This window comes from Gymnoscopelus braueri (genome assembly GCF_963280865.1).
Source record: "Gymnoscopelus braueri genome assembly, chromosome: 15".
Lineage (NCBI taxonomy): Eukaryota > Metazoa > Chordata > Actinopteri > Myctophiformes > Myctophidae > Gymnoscopelus > Gymnoscopelus braueri.
The window spans coordinates 44,615,039-44,636,105 of NC_137620.1; the positions used below are offsets into that span (position 1 = coordinate 44,615,039).

General features: G+C 42.0%; 2 protein-coding genes across 2 annotated transcripts in view; both read right to left on the reverse strand.

The window, feature by feature from the left end:
- LOC308101586 (lecithin retinol acyltransferase-like) overlaps window positions 1-961 on the reverse strand; it is a gene marked incomplete at both ends in the record, with an annotated part of 6,266 nt that extends 5,305 nt beyond the window's left edge. The window contains one exon of the mRNA XM_080451007.1: window positions 744-961. Coding sequence (XP_080307133.1) covers window positions 744-961 — 218 coding nt within the window. The remainder of the gene's footprint in view (window positions 1-743) is intronic.
- An 8,040-nt stretch (window positions 962-9,001) lies between these two features.
- Window positions 9,002-20,423, reverse strand: LOC308101812 (lecithin retinol acyltransferase-like; the record flags this gene model as incomplete). The annotated part of the gene is made up of 2 exons (XM_080451296.1): window positions 19,647-20,423; window positions 9,002-9,154 (listed from the first exon to the last, which is right to left on the reverse strand). Exons 1-2 carry the CDS (start codon window positions 20,337-20,339, stop codon window positions 9,002-9,004), a joined length of 846 nt encoding a protein of 281 aa, XP_080307422.1. The 5' UTR covers window positions 20,340-20,423.
- Between the last annotated feature and the right edge of the window lie 644 nt (window positions 20,424-21,067).

The following is a 21,067-nucleotide window of genomic DNA, read 5'->3' on the forward strand; positions in this document are numbered from 1 at the left end:
ACAGTACAGTACAGTACAGTACAGTACAGTACAGTACAGTACAGTACAGTACAGTACAGTATAGTGACATTAATCAAGAACGAGAACACCATTCAAAACAGAAAAGAGCAGGGCCTCTCTGTGTGGAGTTTGCAAGTTCTCCCCGTGTTCCATAAGGTAGGTACCCTCACTAAAACCATGCAGTAATCCTGGTCACTATACTGCCTCCCCCTGGCCAGCCGGGGCGCCTGATGGAGGGGAAAGGAACTGGTTGGAATAACGTGTTCCTTCCACCCGCTACGTCCTACCCAGTCAGGTGACAAGAAGGTCAGTTGGCTCTCATGCATTGAAGGAGGCATGAGCTCGGCCCTGGCCTCCCCAGGTTGGCAGAGGGAAGGCAGTGCCCAGGATTACATAGACAATTGGCACTGGGTGTAAAAAATGGGGTTACAAAATCGTGGGATAAAGATTTAAGAAAAAAAGAAAAGAAAAGAGCATGGCGACCGCATCCATTGAGTTCAACGGAGAAGTGGCGCCATGTTATCCTCAAGCTATCGTATAGGCTACAGTACATTTCAGTAGTGTAGTAGCTATAGTAGAGTATTAGTGATTCTCAAACTTTTAAATGTCAAGGTCTCCCCTTAACTCTGACAGTATCATGTGTATTTGTATACTGTCAGAGATACATACTTGTAAGGGTCAATTTAGACCCCCTATATGGAATCCACTGGTATAGTATAATCATCCAGTGCAGTTTGTCTCACCTGCCTCCTCCCAGATAGATCCCATAGTGTGCAAAGAGGGTTCTAGGGACCTCCAGCAGGTCGCCCCGTTGAAACATCAGGTCATACTTATTCCTCTTCTTGGTTCTCCCGGTCTCTCCTTCATGCTCTGTGTCTGACTCTCCATCGCTCTGGATGTCCTCCTGATCGGTGCTCTGAGCCGAGAGGAAGAACAGAGCCAGGTAGCTGAGAGAGAACATGGTGTGGAAGGGAGAAAGGAGGGAAGGATGGAAGAAGAAACAGAAGAGAGAAGAATGAGAGAGAGCAGGTTGTATTTGTTGGAGTGGCTGAGAGAAGGGGTAAAGTGAGCGAGAGAGATGGAGAGAGAGAGAGAGAGAGAGCTGTGTGAAAGAGGATTATTAGTACTAGCTCATGAGTTCTTTGGGTATGTGTTATGCAAGGAAAAATGTACCCCCCCCCCCCTTCTTTCTAGAGATTAATCTTTGCAAATGGTGATATATTAAAGGTAGGGTAAGTGATTTGCTTTGGTTAAACTAAGTGTTAAATAGCTCTATATTCTGATAGTACTCATTGCTATAGAGTGTTTGTTCAGTAAAAGGAGTCTCCTTGTCTCTCCAGCTCTTTATTAAACAGAAAATGCATTTTCGTTTCAGTTTCCGTTTAATTTCCAATTTTATCCAACCAGGACAGAGAACTCAGTCAGGATACAGATTAAACAAGTGAAATTGGAAGTGATGACACTAAGAAATGAGCAGACAAAATTGGAACTGGAACACTATACAAATTAACATTAAAATGGGTACTCTCTCCTGATTGGCTGAGATTTTGACACCTACCGGAAAATGTATTTTCTGTTTATTAAAGAGCTGGAGAGCCGGGGAGACTCCTGTTACTGAACAAACACTCTATAGCAATGATTACTATCAGAATATAGTGCTTTAACCTTTTAACAAAATACTTTTTGTTTTAACCAAAAAATATCACTTACCCTACCTTTAACCACTTAACCCCTATATACGTAGTTGACTGGGGTACCCCCGGGGTCTATCCAAATTTTGACCTGAAGGTCAACATTCAATTTATGGTGGTAAAAAAAAAATCAGCACGTGCACAGGAAGGTTACATAGTGCTGCTTTAATGCTTGGATTATTAGGCAAATGTAATCACACAATCTCTCTCAACACACGTACGCACGCACGCACGCGCGCACGCAGGGAACCTGGTGGAGAATGTTATGCAACATGGGAAATAATGAAATAGCTGAGAGAATTAGCTCGTTAAAACCATGGCATGTGGGTCTGAACTTCTATGGTCTGAACTCTACCAACACAAACACATTACAGTACAGAGTAGACTGATTCACTATGAGACACATGTTCATACTGCATCTGGAGGGGGGGGGAGAGAGAGAGAGAGAGAGAGAGAGAGAGAGTCATGTACATTATGTATCACATCAGAGACATCAGATAATATAATATTGAGAAACAAGATGACAGCATAAATAACACAAAGACATGTGGTCTGTGGAAATGTGAGAGAGAGAGAGAGAGGCAAAGTAGCATTGTGTGTGCGTCTGTGTGTGTGTGTGTGTGTGTGTGTGTGTGTGTGTGTGTGTGTGTGTGTGTGTGTCAACATCAACATGGTCCTGTTCAGTCCTGACTCACAAACTGTAACAGGAACTGACTAACACACGTACGTACACACACACACACACACACACACACACACACACACACACACACACACACACACACACACACACACACACACACACACACACACACACACACACACACACACACACACACACACACACACACACACACACTCTCTCGTTGTGGGCTTGTAGATCGGCTATTTTCAAATACCCGAACTATTGAAATAGGGTTGAAGCGATTCAACAGATTTTGACGCTGTATTAACTCATTTTGCTGGGGACCCCCTGGAACCCCCCCCCAAGGACCCCTGGTGGTCCCCGGACCCCACTTTGAGAACCACTGCATAAACAACCACAGCTCATTGTAATAAATTATCGATTTCTCAGCTATGTTTCAGCTGAGTCACTCTTCCAAGTACCTCTCGTTTGTACAGTGGTGGGAAAAACACATAATAATTGCCAGTTGGATGGCCTGACTGGCTGACTCAGACACTGCTGTTTTTAATTAGTGTTATCCTAGACACAATTAACCACATGAACCCTATCTGTCCCCCATTCTGGGGACAACATCCGGCGGAGATAGCCGATCTACAAGCTGTAGATCGGCTAAATGCAGTGATGTAAAGTAACTAAGTACAGTACATGTAGGTATTTTTACCTACATTTTTTTACTTTGGCAATTTGAAAATAGCCGATCTACAAGCTCACAACGCGTGGGTTTGTGACCGACGCGTTGTATTTCAAAAATGCTTTGAAAATACTTTCAAAGTATTTTCATACATTTTATATATACATCATACATTTTATATATATATATATATATATATATATATATATATATATATATATATATATATTTAAAGGTAGGGTAAGTGATATTTTTTGGTTAAAACAAAAGGTATGTTGTTAAAAGGTTAAAGCACTATATTCTGATAGAAATCATTGCTATAGTGTTTGTTCAGTAACAGGAGTCTCCATGTCTCTCCAGCTCTTTAATAAACAGAAAATACATTTTCCAGTAGGTGTCAAAATCTCAGCCAATCAGGAGAAAGTACCCATTTTTAAAGTGTTCCAGTTCCCATTTTGTCTGCTAATTTCTTAGTGTCATCACTTCCAATTTCACTTGTTTAATCTATATCCTGATTGAGTTCTCTGTCCTGATTGGATAAAATTGGAAATGAATCTGTTTTATAAAGAGCTGGAGAGACAAGGAGACTCCTTTTACTGAACAAACACTCGATAGCAATGAGTACTATCAGAATATAGAGCTATTTAACACTTATTTTAACCAAAGAAAATCACTTACCCTACCTTTAATGAGGCTGTCTCTGTACACAGTGTACTTTAGGTCGCTGTATGCACATTTGTCCACCAGATGGCGATGCAACCACCCAAAACAAACTTTGGCAAAAGCAGCAACTGCAGCCGTATTGTGAAGAAATTCACAGGCGTTACCAATGATACTAATGAAGGCTCTGTTCCATTCTGCTCAAACAGAGTCAGTGCTGATACTGTGTCATGTTGGCTCACTGGAAACACTCTGCTACACCAGTGGGTCTCCAATTGGGGTCCAGGGGACCCTCATACGGTTCCTTGAGGGGATTCCACGTGGCCTCTTGCGGGTGTGTACAAATGGAACCAAATGGACCCTTGGTGGACTGTGGTCGTGGAAATTAAAAGGTGTGAGAACCACTGTGCTACACTAATGGAAAAGAGCCTTCATTAGTATCATTGGTAACAGGAAGTGATAATATGGCTGCTGCGCATAGAGCCTATTATGCACTGTTCTAAACTTTAGAACAGGGCATAATATGCAGCCGAGTTCAAATCTAAAGTATCTCCATCTCCATAATCTATGAACCCATTGGAGTTGTACATACATCTTTTACCATCACATACAACATATTCTCCAACTCCACATTCACTGTTGATTGTCTGTACATGTACATACATTCATATATGTTGCGATTGGGGTTTTTAGTCATGCATTCACTGGTGATACAATTGTAGAATATCCATAACTTAACTCAGCCAGACCAATTTCAGATGTTTTTGAGCTTGTAGATCTGCTACTACTTTTGCAGTTTTTGAATTTGAATCCAGTGAAAAGTAACAGTTTTGGACACAGACAGAGACGTTATCATGGTATTAGTGGTTAAATTGAGCAACAAAAAAGGCAAACAAACGTATTAAACAGATGACACAAACAACTAGTTGCATCTATTTGTAGTTCTTTTATTTTTACAAAAAGAAATACGGTATAAAGTGTTACGATGTCACAGAAAAATAATATATAATTATGTACAAAAGATTGTGGACTGTTAGGCAACAATCGTTGTTGTGAAGGATATCTACAGATAACTACAGATATGTACAAGGTAGCGCTTAGCTCAGCAAAGTCGTCGCGCAGAGCCGTGTTTCTCAACCAGTGGCTCGGGGACCTACAGTAAACGTGGGTGAAGAAGAAGAAGAGATATTCTCGGGCAGTGTGTTCAGAGACATAGAAGAGTGTTTTCTCCAAAACCCTGGTACAGTTGATGTCCCTAACAAGGTACCGAAAAGCTCATGTGACACACGTTGTGAGCTTGTAGATCTATTTTACCACACACACGCGCGCGCGCGCACACGCACGCACACAGGCCTTTTTCGTCTCAATGAAACCTTGATTCAGTATACATTATAGGATCATAATGAGCATTATGAGGATTTCCCGGCCTTTTCATAAACAATAATATCACGGAATGCAGCTTTTTAAACAACCATTAACCAGGTGTCTTTTAACAGGGACTAGCAGTATGACCTGGTGCACCCAGGCGAAGGCATGAACAGTATACCAGGGCTCCTCGAGGACTAACGGTTGGATACCACTGATCTAGAATCAGAAAACACAAGGCCAGAGAATGTCTGTAACATTTGGTTGGGTTGTGATGTCATGGAGAATTTAACTGGAAGGTGTCCCCCGACACTCAGTTGAGAATCGTCAATGAGATTATGATATACGCTTACTAGAAATGTTATAGGCACTTGTTTCTGGTGTGTGTGTGTGTGTGTGTGTGTGTGTGTGTGTGTGTGTGTGTGTGTGTGTGTGTGTGTGTGTGTGTGTGTGTGTGTGTGTGTGTGTGTGTGTGTGTGTGTGTTATATGATGTACAATCTGGCATTGTCCAACCAATATTTGCTGCCATGGAATTTCGAGAAAACTCTAGAAGGCACTCCCTCCCTCCCTCTCCTCAACAACAACATGTACTGACAAAAAAAAAGTGCTGTCGAGCAAGGCAGTTAACCCCCCAAAGTGCAGAGGAGCTGCTCAAGTGGCCAACAGAAGACCACCTTATGGCTGTATACATGATATGATGTACAATGTTCAATGGAAGCCACCTCAAGCACAGACTAGGTCAGTGGTTCACAAACTTTTTGGGGTGTAGGACCACCTAATGTGTATACCCAATCACATTGTATCATCTCAGACCCTTACTTGATAAGATGGTATAGTCTCAGAGACCCCCTGTCTTAAGTTATTTCATATGAACGTCTATATCGGGGGTCCTCTGCGTTTTTCAGGCCAAGGACCCCTTAGCTGAGGGAGAGGTGAAGCGGTGAAGCAGGGACACCCACCCCACCACTACATATTGTATAAAACCGTGTTGCTACTTGCTACTCTTTGCTGAAAATAGCAGATCTACAAGCTCAACTTGTAGATCAACGCCTGAAATAGCAGATCGGAAATAGCAGATCCACAAGCTCACAATGGCTCGCGCTGCGAGGCGTTGTGAGCTTGTAGATCTGCTATTTCCGGCTAATGTTCCCCTCAGAATAGGGATGCTAGGGTTCAAGTGGTTAATGTAAAAAAAAATCACATTTGCGGGCCCCCCTGTAGTAACTCTGAGGACCCCCTGTTGAAGACCCTACATACTGTAGTTTAACAGTGAATAGTGTGAAACCAACAGAATAGTAATTATTGTACAGTCTCTCGTTGGGGTAACTTCTAGTCACTGAAATAACAGCGACATTTACATATTCCACATTCCAGGGGGTCCCTGGGAAATAATTTCTGGGGACCCTACAGGCGAACACCCTCAACGACCCCCCTGGGAACCACCAGGCTAGATGAAGGCTAACTACTTTACAATTAAACTACCGTAAATTTCGGACTATAAGCCGCGACTTTTTTTTAATTTTTCGACCCTGCGGCTTATATAACGGTGCGGCTTATCTATGGATTTTTACAGCTAACGGCCACTAGGGGACCTCCTAAATCTATGGATTTTACACCCGCGGCTTATAGTCCAGTGCGGCTTATATATGTACAAATCATTCAATTTAGCTGCTGCGGCTTATATTCAGGTGCGGCTTATAGTGCGAAAATTACGGTACCCATTCTAGAATATAGCATTCTGCTTCTATAAGGTTATTCTACAGTAGAAAGTGGTGTTAATGCAGAAAAATGACTCCTTCCTAGTCTGTGATGATGGGACTAGATTCTGTGTCACTTGAAAGCAGGCTGCACTAGCCTTCCTGCTTTCGTGTATAGAGGGGCGGGTTTAAAATCAGTGCGGAGAGAATGCGCCTGATCCCATTGGTTCACCGATCTGTCCGTCAGCCCCCGCCCCCGTCAACACAACATTACGAGCGACGCCCACTGCACTCTGGTTGGTTGGGGGAAATGAAACACTTCCTATTCACCCGTTTCCTAGGCTGTGTGTTTTCCACTTCCTGTCGGATTTCATTGGATATCATTAGTCATATGACCAGTTTCATTGGATTTCATTGGATCAAATCGACAGGAAGTGGAAAACACACAGGAAGTGGAAAGCCTAGGAAACGGGTGAATACCGGGTACACTGACGTGCTGGTCCAGGCTTTTATTTTTTAGCAAAACTAAACAATAAAAGCCTGGAGATCGAGGCTACTTAAAAGTGGAGGAGGAGGTAGATCTCTTTACTTTGAGGACTGAATATCGTTTTGTTTTCTTGAGGATTGAATGTAAGAAAAAAAAGAGAAGTGTTCAAATTAAGAGGTTCTTGAAATAAAGGTAAAAAAAAGAAAAGAAGAAAACAATTTCTAGAATGGAACTGGCTGTTTCAGGGGTTCTACTCAATTCTTGGCCAATCCAAACAGGAGGGTGGTTCTGATTGGTTAACGAGGAACAGACCACCATTTTGGTAGACAACTGCGTCTCTTCCTTTTGATGTCAAAACCTACTAGTGCTTGCTTCAGTTTGTTTTCTTATCTGGTGTTCTACGATTGAGGAGAATAGTTCGCCAAGAATGATTTCAAAGCACTCGTCCATAGTAGGGTGGCACAAAGTTATGGCAGCGTCTATTGAGCAACAATGGGACCTTGTAAAGCAGTGGGATGTTGACCGTATTGGTTCTCAAAGTGGGGTCCGGGGACCCCCAGGGGTCCTTGAGGGAGTTCCAGGGGGTCCCCAGCTAAATGATGGATAGTTAGGAACCAAATGAACCCCTATGGGTCTGTAACTCTGAGAGTGTACAAACGGGTCCATTTGGTTCCATTTGTACACTCTGAGTTACATTAAGATCAATTTTACAATATAAATTGGGGCCCCAGAGATAGAAATGTCATTAAATGGGGGGTCCGTAGCCTAATGCACATCAAACTGAGGGGTCCTTGAAAATTAAAATAGTAGTAGTAAAATCAGTCCTAGCACCGTAAAAATCTTCTCTTATTGGGGGGTCCCTGGCATATCTTTTCAAATGGGGGTCCGCGGGCTAAATAAGTGTACATTTGGGGGTCCTTGAGGTGAAAAGGTTTGAGAAGCACTGCTTTAAGCAGACACGATGTTCGCCGTGGCAGGATAAACAACACACTCTCACGTCCCAAACGGCCTATAGGGACTTATTGTGTCAAATCTGTCCCAAGCCGTCGCCCGTTTGCCGTCTTAGGAGTGAGAATGCGTTGGTAGTAGGGCTGTCAACTTTCCTCAGAAATGATATTCGGATATTGGTCTTAAAAATTTGCAGATATTCGAATAAATTCGAATATTATTATTATTATAAAAAATATATATATATTTTATTTTTTGTTGTTGACAGAAACAGTACAAAAAACAATGTATCGAGTGCTCGGATCCAATAAAACATATCTTTTGTTTGTTTTTATAACTTCATACATTGCTTTTTGTATTGTCCCTGTCAAAAAAAAAAAAAAAAAAAAAAAATGTTTTATTTTTATTCAAATATAAAGTTTCATATTCGAATATACATATTTTCCCAATATTTGAATATCGAATATTCGTTTGACAGCCCTAAGTTGGTATAAACGTGGCTTCAGCAGACGTGTCCGTGGGAGCGCGTTTGAGGACTGTTTCTTCTCATTCGGTTTCCGTCGGGGGAGGGGAGGGGAGGCGCAGCGGTCGCTCCTCCTCATCGTCCCAACGCCGTCCAACGTCTTAACCCATTAATACCTGGAACGCATCTGTGTCACTTCTTGTTCTTTGGGCTATTGAAAAATAGCAGATATACAAGCTCATAGCGCGGCACCGAGTACCGCGCTACGAGCTTGTAGATCTGCTATTTTTGAAAAATCGTGAAAATATTTTTTTTATATTTTTTTCCGAAAAATTGTTAGGATTTAGATTTTTTTTTGACGCGGCCTCAGGTCTTAACTGACCATCCACAGGGTGAAGGGGACGAGGAGGGTGGGCAGGGCGGTCCCGGGGGAGACCCCCAGACACGCCATGGACAGGACCCCCAGGAACGCCGTCAGGAAGACGTTCCGCTGGTCCCGGATCAGCGACTTCAGCCACTCGCAGAACTGGGCGGGAAAGAGAGGAAAAAGGAGAAGAAAGGAATAAAACAGTTAATATTAACGTTGATATTAAAAGGTATACCGTTGTTGTCGGGCAGAAACCTCTCATCTCCATATCCTAGCTTTGTGTGTTTTTTTTTCATAAATTAACGCCCTACTTGAGCTAGGGCTGTCAACTTTCCTCAGAAATGATATTCGAATATTGGTCTTAAAAATGTGCAGATATTCGAATATATTCGAATTTTATTGTTATCATTATTTTAAAAATATATATATTTTTTTCAAAAACATTTATTTATTTATTAATTTTTTGACAGAAACAATACAAAAAACTATGATTCGAGTGCTCGGATCCAATAAAACGTATATTTTGTTTGTTTTTATAACTTCATACATTGTTTTTTGTATTGTCCCTGTCAAATAAACATTAAAAAAAAATTAAAAAAAAATCGAATATTAATTTTCATATTCGAATAAATATATATTTTCCCAATATTCGAATAATATTCGAATATCGAATATTCGTTTGCCAGCCCTAACTTGATCACACTACTGTGTCACACAAAAGTATCAAAAGTAGCAGATCTACAAGCTCGAAACGCGACGCAAAGCGAGTTCGTTTCAAGCTTGTAGATCTGCTACTTGAATCCTGAAAAGTAACACTTTTGGACATAAGGAGGTTTTCCACCCGACAGAGATGATATGTTAAAGGTAGGGTAAGTCATTGTTTTTTGGTTAAAACAACAAGTGTTGTGTTAAAAGGTTAAAGCACTATATTGTGATAGTACTCATTGCTCTAGAGTGTTTGTTCAGTAACAGGAGTCTCCATGTCTCTGCAGCTCTTTTACTAAAACAGAAAACACATGTTCAGGTGGGTTGCAATAGTACCCATTTATCAGCTTAATTTTTTTATAGTGTTTCAGTGACAATTCTGTCTGCTCATTTATTTGTGTTATCGTTCCCGATTCCACTTGTTTAATCTGTATCCTGACTGAGTTCTCTATCCTGATTGGATACAATTGGTATCCTGACCTGAAAATGCATTTTTTTCCCCCCCCTATTTAATAAAGAGCTGGAGAAACATGGAGAGACTCCTGTTACTGAACAAACACTCTATAGCAATGAGTGCTATCAAAAGGTAGAGCTATTAAACACTTATTTTAACAAACAAATTGCACTCACCCTACCTTTAAATCAATGACTTTGATTAACCGGTGCACCCTTAGCAGAGATCATACCAGAAACAGGTTCCAGTTCTCTAAACCAGGGGTTCTCGCAATGGGGTCCTAGGGACCCCCAGGGGGGGTCCCCAGAAAAAAGTAGTTAACATAGCATCTGCATCGCAATCATCTTAACCACTTTATCCGTTCATGCGTTGGCTATTCAAAAACAGCAATCAGATCTACAAGCTCTGCTATTTTAGAAAATATTTGAAATATATATATATTGTTTTATATACATAAATCATAAATCTTCTTCTTTGGGTGTCCCTGGCACCCATAAATTCAGATGGGGGTCCGCAGCCAAATACATATAATTTTGGGGGTCCTTGTCATGAAAAAGTTTGAGAACCACTGCTCTATACAGTGGGGGAAAAAGATATTCTGTTGCCAGTGCAAATAACCCCCAAAACACATCATCAGACGTGCGCGATGATGACGGCTTCACGTTCCTTCACGTTAATTTGCCAATCGGATCGAGTTTGCCGTGACGGTTTGCGGTGAGCGCTGAGAGGAAGTTTCCACCGAGCGACGTTTGCCAAAACTCAATGGAGTGGGAAGAATGTTTAGAAATGTGGAGACCTTTAGAGGTTAGGAAGAGAGAGGGACAATCGAGGGGGAGAGAGAGAGAGAGAATCAGCCCAAGTACTCAGATTGTTTTTACTTAAAGTCTAAGTAGTAATACCACAATATACTGTAGAAATACTCTGGTACAAGTCTTGTATTACAAATTTTACTTGAGTATAAGTACAAAAGCATTTGCACCAAAATATACACTAGGGTAACTTTCCTCTTCTACCCCGGATTTGAACCCGGTTTCCAGCGCAAGTGCGAGCCTGCCTGTGCTCAGGGGATAAATGTAATCTTGATCATCAGGTCAAAACTCGTGTCAGATCCTGTGTCTAGGTGAGACATGACCTTTGACATGATCTAAATGTCTCAATAGAAGAGCAGGGAGACAAAATACAACCACCCCAATTATATAAGTTATATTGTATTAACATACTCTACCATACAGACTGGTCAAAATTACATTTTATTCATTAAATAAAGTTACATAGTGCCGCTTTAAAGTACCAACATTTTTGGGGGGGAAATAGCCAGTCTACAAGCACACAACGTGAGTTTAGCTATTTCTGAAAAGCCGAAGTATAAAATAGGGCTAATTAAAGGGATTAATATATGTTTTTTTTTTAAATATATATATGCAAGTAAATGTGCCTCAGAATGAGTAAATCTACTTAGTTACTTTCCACCACTGAATTAGACTAGAGAGAAACGGAGGGGAGTAGAGGAGAGAGGTCAAATATCTCCATTCCAGCCCGTTTCCACACGGGGAGACATCTCGTTTCCATGGAAACCAACATCTGTTGTGAGACTTAATGATAACAAGGTGGCTGTGCATTTAACCACATCAACCAATAGCGTCCCTATTCGGGGGAGCGAACAGTCTGCCAAAATAGCCGATCTACAAGCTCACAACACGTTGCGCAGACCAGCGATTCTCAACCCTTGTAATTTACAAGGACACCTCTGTTTGATTTAAGCTTGTAAAATCATCTGTATTTAACTCAGGGTTTAAGGCAGGGTTGCCAGATATTGCAAGAGAAATAAGCAACCAGGACTATGAAAACAATCCCAAAAGAAGCGACTATAGGCCATATGAGCTCTTTAAACCTATACGCATCGGATATTTGAAAATAGCCGATCTACAAGCTCACAACGATGCGACACGTTGTGAGCTTTTAGATCTGCTATTTCCCCCCCAAAAAAAACAAATCTGGTACGGGGGTCCCTGGCACAAAATATTTCCAGATGCATGGTGGAATATACATTAATTTGGGGGTCCTTGATTTCAAAATGTTTGAGAGCCTCTGGTTTAAACAACATTAGGAAACAAGCCCAACTAAGCAACTACACATTAGAAACAAGCCCAAAAGAACGCAACCCGCAACTACCAATATTTACAAGCAACTTTACAGAAAAACACGCCCAAAGTCGCTTGCAATAAGCAGACATGGCAACGCTGATTTAAGGTGAGGGGGTTTTACTACGGTGGTCTCTCTCTCTCTTTCTCTCTCACGACCAATTTCTAACTTGAGATCATCGCTTGAATTTTGAATCAATCTCATTTTTAAAAGAAGTACTTCCTCTGTCAGCTCACCTCTGATTCTCTATCCGTTCAGGCAGTCTCTCTGGGCAGGAGACCCGGTCACTGACCCCAGATAGAGTGAACGTCTTTCAGCTAAAAAAACTGAAGCAGTTCTTACCGCAACGGGAAGAGTCCAACTGAGCGAGTGGGCATTCCCCACATTCCTCACCTACTGACCCACTCACCTAGTTTAGCTCCAATCACATGAGCCGAGCTCACCGACTGAGCTCCTTTAACCAATTACAGGTGCTGTATTTGGTTGGTTCAAAATACAGCGCTAAATTGGTTGATATAGCACAATCAGTTTAACCATCTTAGATCGGCTTTTCTGTGGAAATGTGGACATTTTGGAATATTTTAGAAACATTTTTAAAAAAATAGATGGGGCCCGGCAGAGTCTGACTCCGCAAGTCTTCTACCGGAGACATTAGCATCTTTCCGCCGGTTATCAAATTATTGGCTTAGGAATGCGACAAAAACTAAATAATCTCTGTGTGTAATTGATATAAAATTCTTTTTTTGGGGTGAACTACTCCTTTTTAACATTAAAAAAAATTACTTGCGTCACCTCTATGGCTGTATAAATTAGCCTACGTAGAAGCTCACAACGGGTCATCACACAGAGTTGTGACGTGCTGTGAGTTTAGTATCTATATCTTCACAATTTAGTTTTTGTCGTTTGACATTTCCAAAATAGGGCTGCCACGGTTGTAAGTGCAGGACTTCTCTCACGTCTTATTGTGCGTCTCTGTTCAGGTCATCCACCGTCTCCTGGACTCCACCCAAACAGCACACAGACAGGGGGGGGGGGGGGGGGGGGGGGGGGGCGGGGGCTAATTACTAATGTTGTGCGTAAACATCTAGCACCGACGGCTGTCCCCAAAACATCAACAACACATTAACAGCATAACGAGGCATTCGGTCAAAACAGATTGTTAATGACTTTGTTAAAGGAGAATTCCGGACAAATTAAGTGTTATCTTTCATGTCTCGTTACTCACCTAGCGACGTAAAAAGTGGCGTTCTTTTTTTCCATATATTCCCCTGTCGTCATTTTTTAAACACCCTCCGTTGTTATAATGGGAGCGCGTGGGGTAGTGAAGTTCGTCTATTATAACCGACGATTTAACACTGGATGCTTGTTTCTTTCCAGAACCTGGCAACTCGTGTTGCCAGATTCTGGAAACAAGCAACCAGTGTTAAATCGTTCGCCATTAACGGCAGGCTCGCAGGAATTTTCAGCGCATGTTTGACTATCATGAGACTCTACAATGAATCGTAGTAGAGAAAAAAATAACATTGCGTCGGTTATAATAGACGAACTTCACTACCCCACGCGCTCCCATTATAACAACGGAGGGTGTTTAAAAAATGACGACAGGGGAATATATGGAAAAAAAGAACGCCACTTTTTACGTCGCTAGGTGAGTAACGAGACATGAAAGATAACACTTAATTTGTCCGGAATTCTCCTTTAATGTCGGCCAGCCTCACTTACTGACTGAACTTTCACACAATTATATATATATATATAATTATATATATATATATATATATATATAATCTTTACATCCATGGCAACAGGCTTAGAATTTGATTGAGCAGCACTTAAGTCTTTCCTCTAGGTCTCAAACAACAAGTAGCAACGTCTCCTACCCCGCCCCCCCACACACATACACAGAGTAACAAAATCCCTCTGTGTGTGTGTGTGTGTGTGTGTGTGTGTGTGTGTGTGTGTGTGTGTGTGTGTGTGTGTGTGTGTGTGTGTGTGTGTGTGTGTGTGTGTGTGTGTGTGTGTGTGTGTGTGTGTGTGTGTGTGTGTCTCTCTCTCTGCTGCAGGCACCATGGTTTGGGGTTTATGGGGCTGCTTACTGGCCTGGAGCTAAAGGTCTGTCAGACAGTCTGGCTCTGTTGGCCGTCTCTCCCCTCTGGTAAAAAAAAAATCACCTCCGTCTGCCTGCCCGCCTACCCGCCCGCCTGTCTGTCTGTCTGTCTGCCTGTCTGTCTGTCTGCTCGTTTGCCTGATCACCTACCTACTGGCCTGCCTGTCTGTCTGTCTGCAGGCAGCCCTCCACCCCAGAAATATGGCAGTGATTTGGCACGGCGGTGCGCGCCTCCTCAATGGGCTCCTTGTTCTCCTCTCCTCCTCCGTGGCTTTTCCCTGAGACGCACGACCTAGATCTCCCCCCCCCCACTTTCCGTTACCTCCTTCCTCAAACCCCCCCGTCTCCCCCCCCCCCAAAAAAAAGAGAAGAGAAGAAACCCCAGAAGGCACCAGGACCGGCGGTACGGTGACATGATGTTTTCATCACACCTTGGCCTTTTTTTCTGTTCTTTTACCTCATAACCCGTTCAGACCGGAAAAGCATCTGTGTGTCATTTTAAGATTTCTTTGGGCTATTCAAAAATAGCAGATCTACAAGCTTGTAGATCTGCTATTTATTTATTTTTATCGTGAAAATGTGTGCATTTGTAACTTTGCTTCTGGGGATTCTACAATCTAAATCCTACTGTTTTTTGAAAAAACTTATGTTTCTATGCAGTGGTGGAAAGTAACTAAGTACATTTACTTAAGTACTGTACTTAAGTACAATGTTGAGGTATTTGTACTTTACTTGAGTATTTCCAATTTCCAATACTTTTACTTCTACTCCACTACATCTCAGAGGCAAATATTGTACTTTTACTCCACTACAATTATTTGAAAACTTTAGTTACTAGTTACTTTTCAGATATAAATTATGATATTATGAAACATACATTAACCACTTTAGCGCTATTTTATACCGAGGCTATTTGAAAATAGCAGATCTACAAGCTCACAACGCGTCGCAGCGCGACGCGTTGTGAGCTTGTAGATCTGCTATTTTCAAATATTTTTGGACTTTTACTTTTGGTACTTTAAGTACATTTTGATACCAATACTTTTGTACTTTTACTCAAGTACATTTTTAATTCCGGACTTTTACTTGTAACAGAGTACTTCTAAATTGCAGTATTGATACTTTTACTTAAGTAAAGAATTTGAGTACTTTTTCCACCACTGTTTCTATGTCAGTGGTTCTCAAACTTTTTTCATGTCAAGGTCCCCCAAAATTATATATATATATTTGGCCGCGGACCCCCATCTCAAAATATTTTGTAATAGGGAAGCAAAGATTTGAGTTAGTTAGTTCGCTTTAAAATATATATATATATATATATTTCAAATATGTGCACAAATGTTCAAGGTTTTTCAATAGGTCTACAAGGTCACAGTGCGGAACTCGGTGGTTTCTTTGGCTATTTTTGAATAGCCAAGGAAATCTAAAAATGACACAGATTCTTTCCCGGTCTTAATGGGTTAAAACAGTAGGTTCTCAAACATTCTCATGTCACGGGTCCCCCAAACTGATACGTATTAGGCTGTGGATCCCCCCCATCTGTAAAGATGTTGTGCCAGGGATCTCCATTAAGAGTAGATTTGACTTGAAAGAAATTTGTTAAGTATTCCAAAATGTTAATTATTTTTCAAAATAGCCGATCTACCGTCTGCCTCGAAGATCGGCAATTTTGAATAGCCGAAAAGTATAAATAATATAGGTTAAAGTGGTTGGACTGATTGTGATACGATATTATATTAACTATTTTAGCTGGGGACCCCCTGGAAGCAGCCCAGGAGGTCCATGGACCCCACTTTGGAGAACTACTGTACAAGGGTGTCATGCAAAAGTAAGCCAACATAGCAGATCCATCACGATGCGTTGTGATTTTGTAGCTTCTCCGATTTTCAGTACTTTGCAATAATGACGCGCTCAAAATATGGACAGCATGGGTTGAAAGTGAGTACAAAAAAAAACAAGCCATTGAGGGAGTAAAGCGAGGAGGAGGAGGAAGAGGAGAGAAACAGGAGATGATGATGATGATGATGCGGCGAGGTGAACGTGCTTGCTGTCTGGTTTTAACTGGAGGGCAAACAGCGGTTCTCACTAAACCACAAAGTAGAGAGAAGAAGAATAGAGAAACAGTCACCATGGAAAAAAAAACATTTCCGAGAGACAGACCAACACGACCGAGTGAAGAGAGCTGCCTGAAGGCTACCGTTATGTAGTAAGACTAGCCGTCCTTGAGGTCAATTAAACGTTCATTTCAAATTTGACTCGATCGTCAATTCACTTTAAAACAATACGAGTCCCCCCTCCTATGCTCTTTATTTTTTACAATACTGGAAAGAAACTCCAGAGCGTTGAAAGTGCTGCAAGTAAAATTAGTTTTGGTTTAAAACTAAAAGTGTATTAAAAGGTTTAAAGCTCTGTATTCTGATTGTAATCATTGCTGTTCAGTAACAGTGAAGTCTCCCCCATCTCTCCAGCTCTTTAGGAAACATAAAATACATTTTCAGGTGGATTGCCAATTTCAGCCTATCAGGAAAGAGAACCCATGTATCAGCTTCAATTTAATAATATTCCAATGAATCCAAATGTTTTGTTTCATCACTTATTTTTTTTATCATATCCTTTATGAGTTCTCCTGATTGGGTGAAAAAAGTATCCTGGCCTGAAAATGTTTTTTTTTCTGTTGACTAAAGAGCTGGAGAGACAGGAAGACCCATTACTGAACAAACAATCACACACACACAATGATTACTATATCAATATCAGAATATATGCTTTTTTTGGAACTAATGTAGGTTTAGCTACACAGTAAAATTCTCAGTATTAATGTATCCATTTCTATATTTGTTAACTAAGGACTTTACAGCCCTTGTGTCTTTTAACTTTGCCAAGTTAAAATGGTAAATGGTGAATTCATATAGCGCCTTTATCCAAAGCGCTTTACAATGACTATGCATTACATTCACCCATTTACACACACATTCATACACCGATGGCGGAGGAAACCATGCAAGGCACCAACAACCTGCTCATCGGGAGCAATTAGGGATTCATCGTTTTGCTCAAGGACACAAACTCTGGGGGAGCCCCGAAATCGAACTGGGAACCTTCCGGTCCCCACGCGTCCACTCTACCTCCTGAGTCCTGAGCCACTGGCACAACGAATGGCGCCTTGCGTATGTGCAAAAGTAACCAAATGGACACTAGGCCTACTAGAGCTGGACTTTAAGGGCAACACCACTTTGGTAGAAGTTTGGGTTGTGTGGTTACCTTGCCATGAGGTAACTCCAAAGGTGGACAAGAAATCAAAATGAATTGCTCCAGTGATTAGAAATTGATAATTCAAAATACGATCCAAAATATGATTTACAATGTATGGTAAAACAGCTCTCAAAGTCACATAAACGAATGCAAAACTAAGTTGATTCAGACAATATAGAACATCACCAAACCCAGTAGGCCTACTGTTTTTTTTATATAAAAATGTTAACTTACTGTTGATTTTGCCATTTTTATTAGGAAGAAAACCAGGACTGGATCCGTATCCGGATCTTCAAATAGTAAAATCAGCAGGAAGTTGACATTGGTATTTAAAAGAAAAACAGTACCGGGTTTTGTGATGTTCTATAAATCTATATTGTCTGAATCAACTTTGTTTGGGTTTGTTTGTGTGCTAAAAGAGTGACTTTGAGAGATGTTTCACCCTACAATGTAAGTCAATGAGGAGCATATTTTGAATTATCAATCTCTAATCAATGGAGCAATTATTTTTTATTTCTTGTCCACCTTTGGAGTTACATCATGGCAATAGAACTACACCACTGGTCGCGGCCCCCAGGGGTCCTTGGGAGGATACCAGGGGGTCCCCAGCAAAATTAGTTAATATAGCTTCACAATAATCTTAACCATTTTAAGCATATTTTATACATTGGCTATTCAAAAATTGCAGATCTACAAGCTCATAGCATGCCAAGTGCCACGCTATGAGCTTGTATATCTAATGTATATATATATATATATAATATATACATTTCTAAAACAAACATTTGATTTGTAACTCAAACCTTTTCTTCTGGGGGTCCCAGGAACAAATCCGCAGCCAAATAAATATGTTAGGTGTCCTTGACATGAAAAAGTTTGAGAACCACGTGAACTACACAACCCAAACCTCTATACAAAGTGCTCGTGCCCTTTAAAATCAAATATGAATAGCCTAATAACTGATCCAATTAAAGGAAAAGAACGTTTCATGTTTCTTGGGTAATTCCGTGCATAAAAATAAATTGCTTATACCCAGTAGCCTACCAGTGGTGGAAAAAGTACTACATTTTTAAGAAAGAAAGTATCAATACTGCAAAAAAAAAAAACTGCCGATCTACAAGCTCACAACGCCTTGCTTTGCGAGCCATTGTGAGCTTGAAGATCTACTATTTTGTATTTTCACAATATGTATCTGTGGAACGGACTCAACAGAGTCAAAATGCATCAACTAACTCCTACATTCCAAGTGCTTATCAGGGTGTGGGGGGGGGGGGGGTCCCCAATTCAAAATGTGATTATTTTGGGGGGTCGCGGCCTGAAAAAGGTTGAGAACCACAGCTTTACACCACTGCCCAGTACTATACCCACGCACTGGGTGCAGTGGTGTAAAGTAACTAAGTACATGTACTCAAGTACTGTACTTAAGTACAATTTTGAGGTATTTTTACTTTCTAGAGTATTTCCAATTGTCTATACTTTTACTTCTACTCCACTACATCTCAGAGGCAAATATTGTACTTTTACTCCACTACAATTATTTGAAAACTTAAGTTACTAGTTACTTTGCAGATATAAATTATGACATTATAAAACATACATTAACCACTTTAGCTCTATTTTATACCTAGGCTATTTGAAAATAGCTGATCTACAAGCTCACAACGCGTCGCGATGAGCTTGTAGATCTGCTATTTTCAAACATACTATAATATACTAAAACATCCTCAAATTTTTAGTATTTTTACTTTTGGTACTGTAAGTACATTTTGATACCAATACTTTTGTACTTTTACTCAAGTAAATGTAGAATTCTGGATTGTTACTTGTAACAGAATACTTCTACATTGCAGTATTGATACTTTTACTTAAGTAAAACATTTGAGTACTTTTTCCACCACTGACTGGGTGGCACTGGCACGGTGCCACCCAGTGCGTAAAACCATCACCAGCACCCATGCATACCTCCACCCATCCAGCCATCCCGTCCTCACCTTGTCAGTCTGCAGACAGACCGGCTCTCCGTAGCGGCAGTCGGTCACATAGTGCTCACAGTTGTTCCACATCAGGCTGTAGAACGGCACGGGGCCGACCAGCCGCTCCGCGCGCACGGCCACCTCCTCCCCGCTGGCCCGCCGCCGCGGCGGGTCAGCGGCGCCGCCCTGACCCCCACCACCACCCCGGCCCCCACGTCCCGCGGCGCCCATGATCATCCGCGCGTCCATGGCGTTGACCAGCACGTCGGCGCCGTACGCGAAGTCCTCCACGGTGTCCACGCGCACGCTCGCCTGCTTGGAGAGCACGCCGAGCAGCAGCCGGTGGTTGGTGACCGCCCGGGCCGCCGGGCGGCCGCCGGTCAGCGCCGGGAGGACGTCCGGGATGAGGTGAGCCACGCGGCCCTCGCCCAGGTAGATGCCGAAGTGGGTGAACAGCGTGCGGGGGACCTCGAGCAGGTCGCCCCGCTGGAAGCTCTGCGGCGGCGGCTGGAAGCTCTGCGGCGGCGGTTGTTGTTGTTGAGGCTGGATCGGCTGCTTCTCGTCCCGATCCAAGTGCTTGGTTTTCGGGTTGTTGTTGTCCTCCTCCTCCTCCTCCTCCCCGCTCCTCCTCCTCCTCTCCAGCAGGCTGAAGACCTTGATGTGAGCCAGGAGGAACAGCTTCTCCAGGATGAAGGTGAGCGAGTCCAACATGGCCGGAGGAACGGAGAAGGACAGAGAGAGGGAGTAACTGCTGGTGAACTGTTGTTGGACCGTTCTCTCCGCGGATGATGGCCGGTGGATGATCATCTGTCTGCTGGTTCCACAGCTCTGTGTCTGTGAGAGAGACTGACTGTCTTCTCCTCCTTCTGCTTCCATTCACTAGACGCACTGCTGTTGTGTGTGTGTGGGGGGGGGGGGGGTTGACGTCATGGGGAATTCGAGGAGCGCAATTGGCTGACCGAGAGCTGGACGAGAGACAGAGAGACGCTAGACAAGACACAGTGGTTCTCAACCTGTGGGTCGGGATCCCCAGGGGGGTCTCCACATGTTTGGGGGGGTCCTCAGATGTCAGTGACTTCACTGACAATTACTTTTTTCATTTATTTTTTATATATTTTTTGGAAAATGAAAAAAAAAAAATACAATAAAACATTGACATAAAATAAATGAAAAAGGTAATCAGAAATCACGGCCCCCTCACGTATTAGGAGGGCAGGGTGAGTTCACCAGAACCAAGGACGGGTGTTTTTGATGAATCTAACATGGTTAAAATGGAGTTTGAAGTTACAATGGGTTTGTATAGGAAGGGGGCGTGTCTGATAAAATGAATATCAAATATCTAAATAATGAATCAAGCAACTTAAAAACTGTCTGGGGGGGTTCACAAAGGCCTGAGTAGACGATAAAATGACCAAAAGTTTTTTCGAAAAGTGAAATAT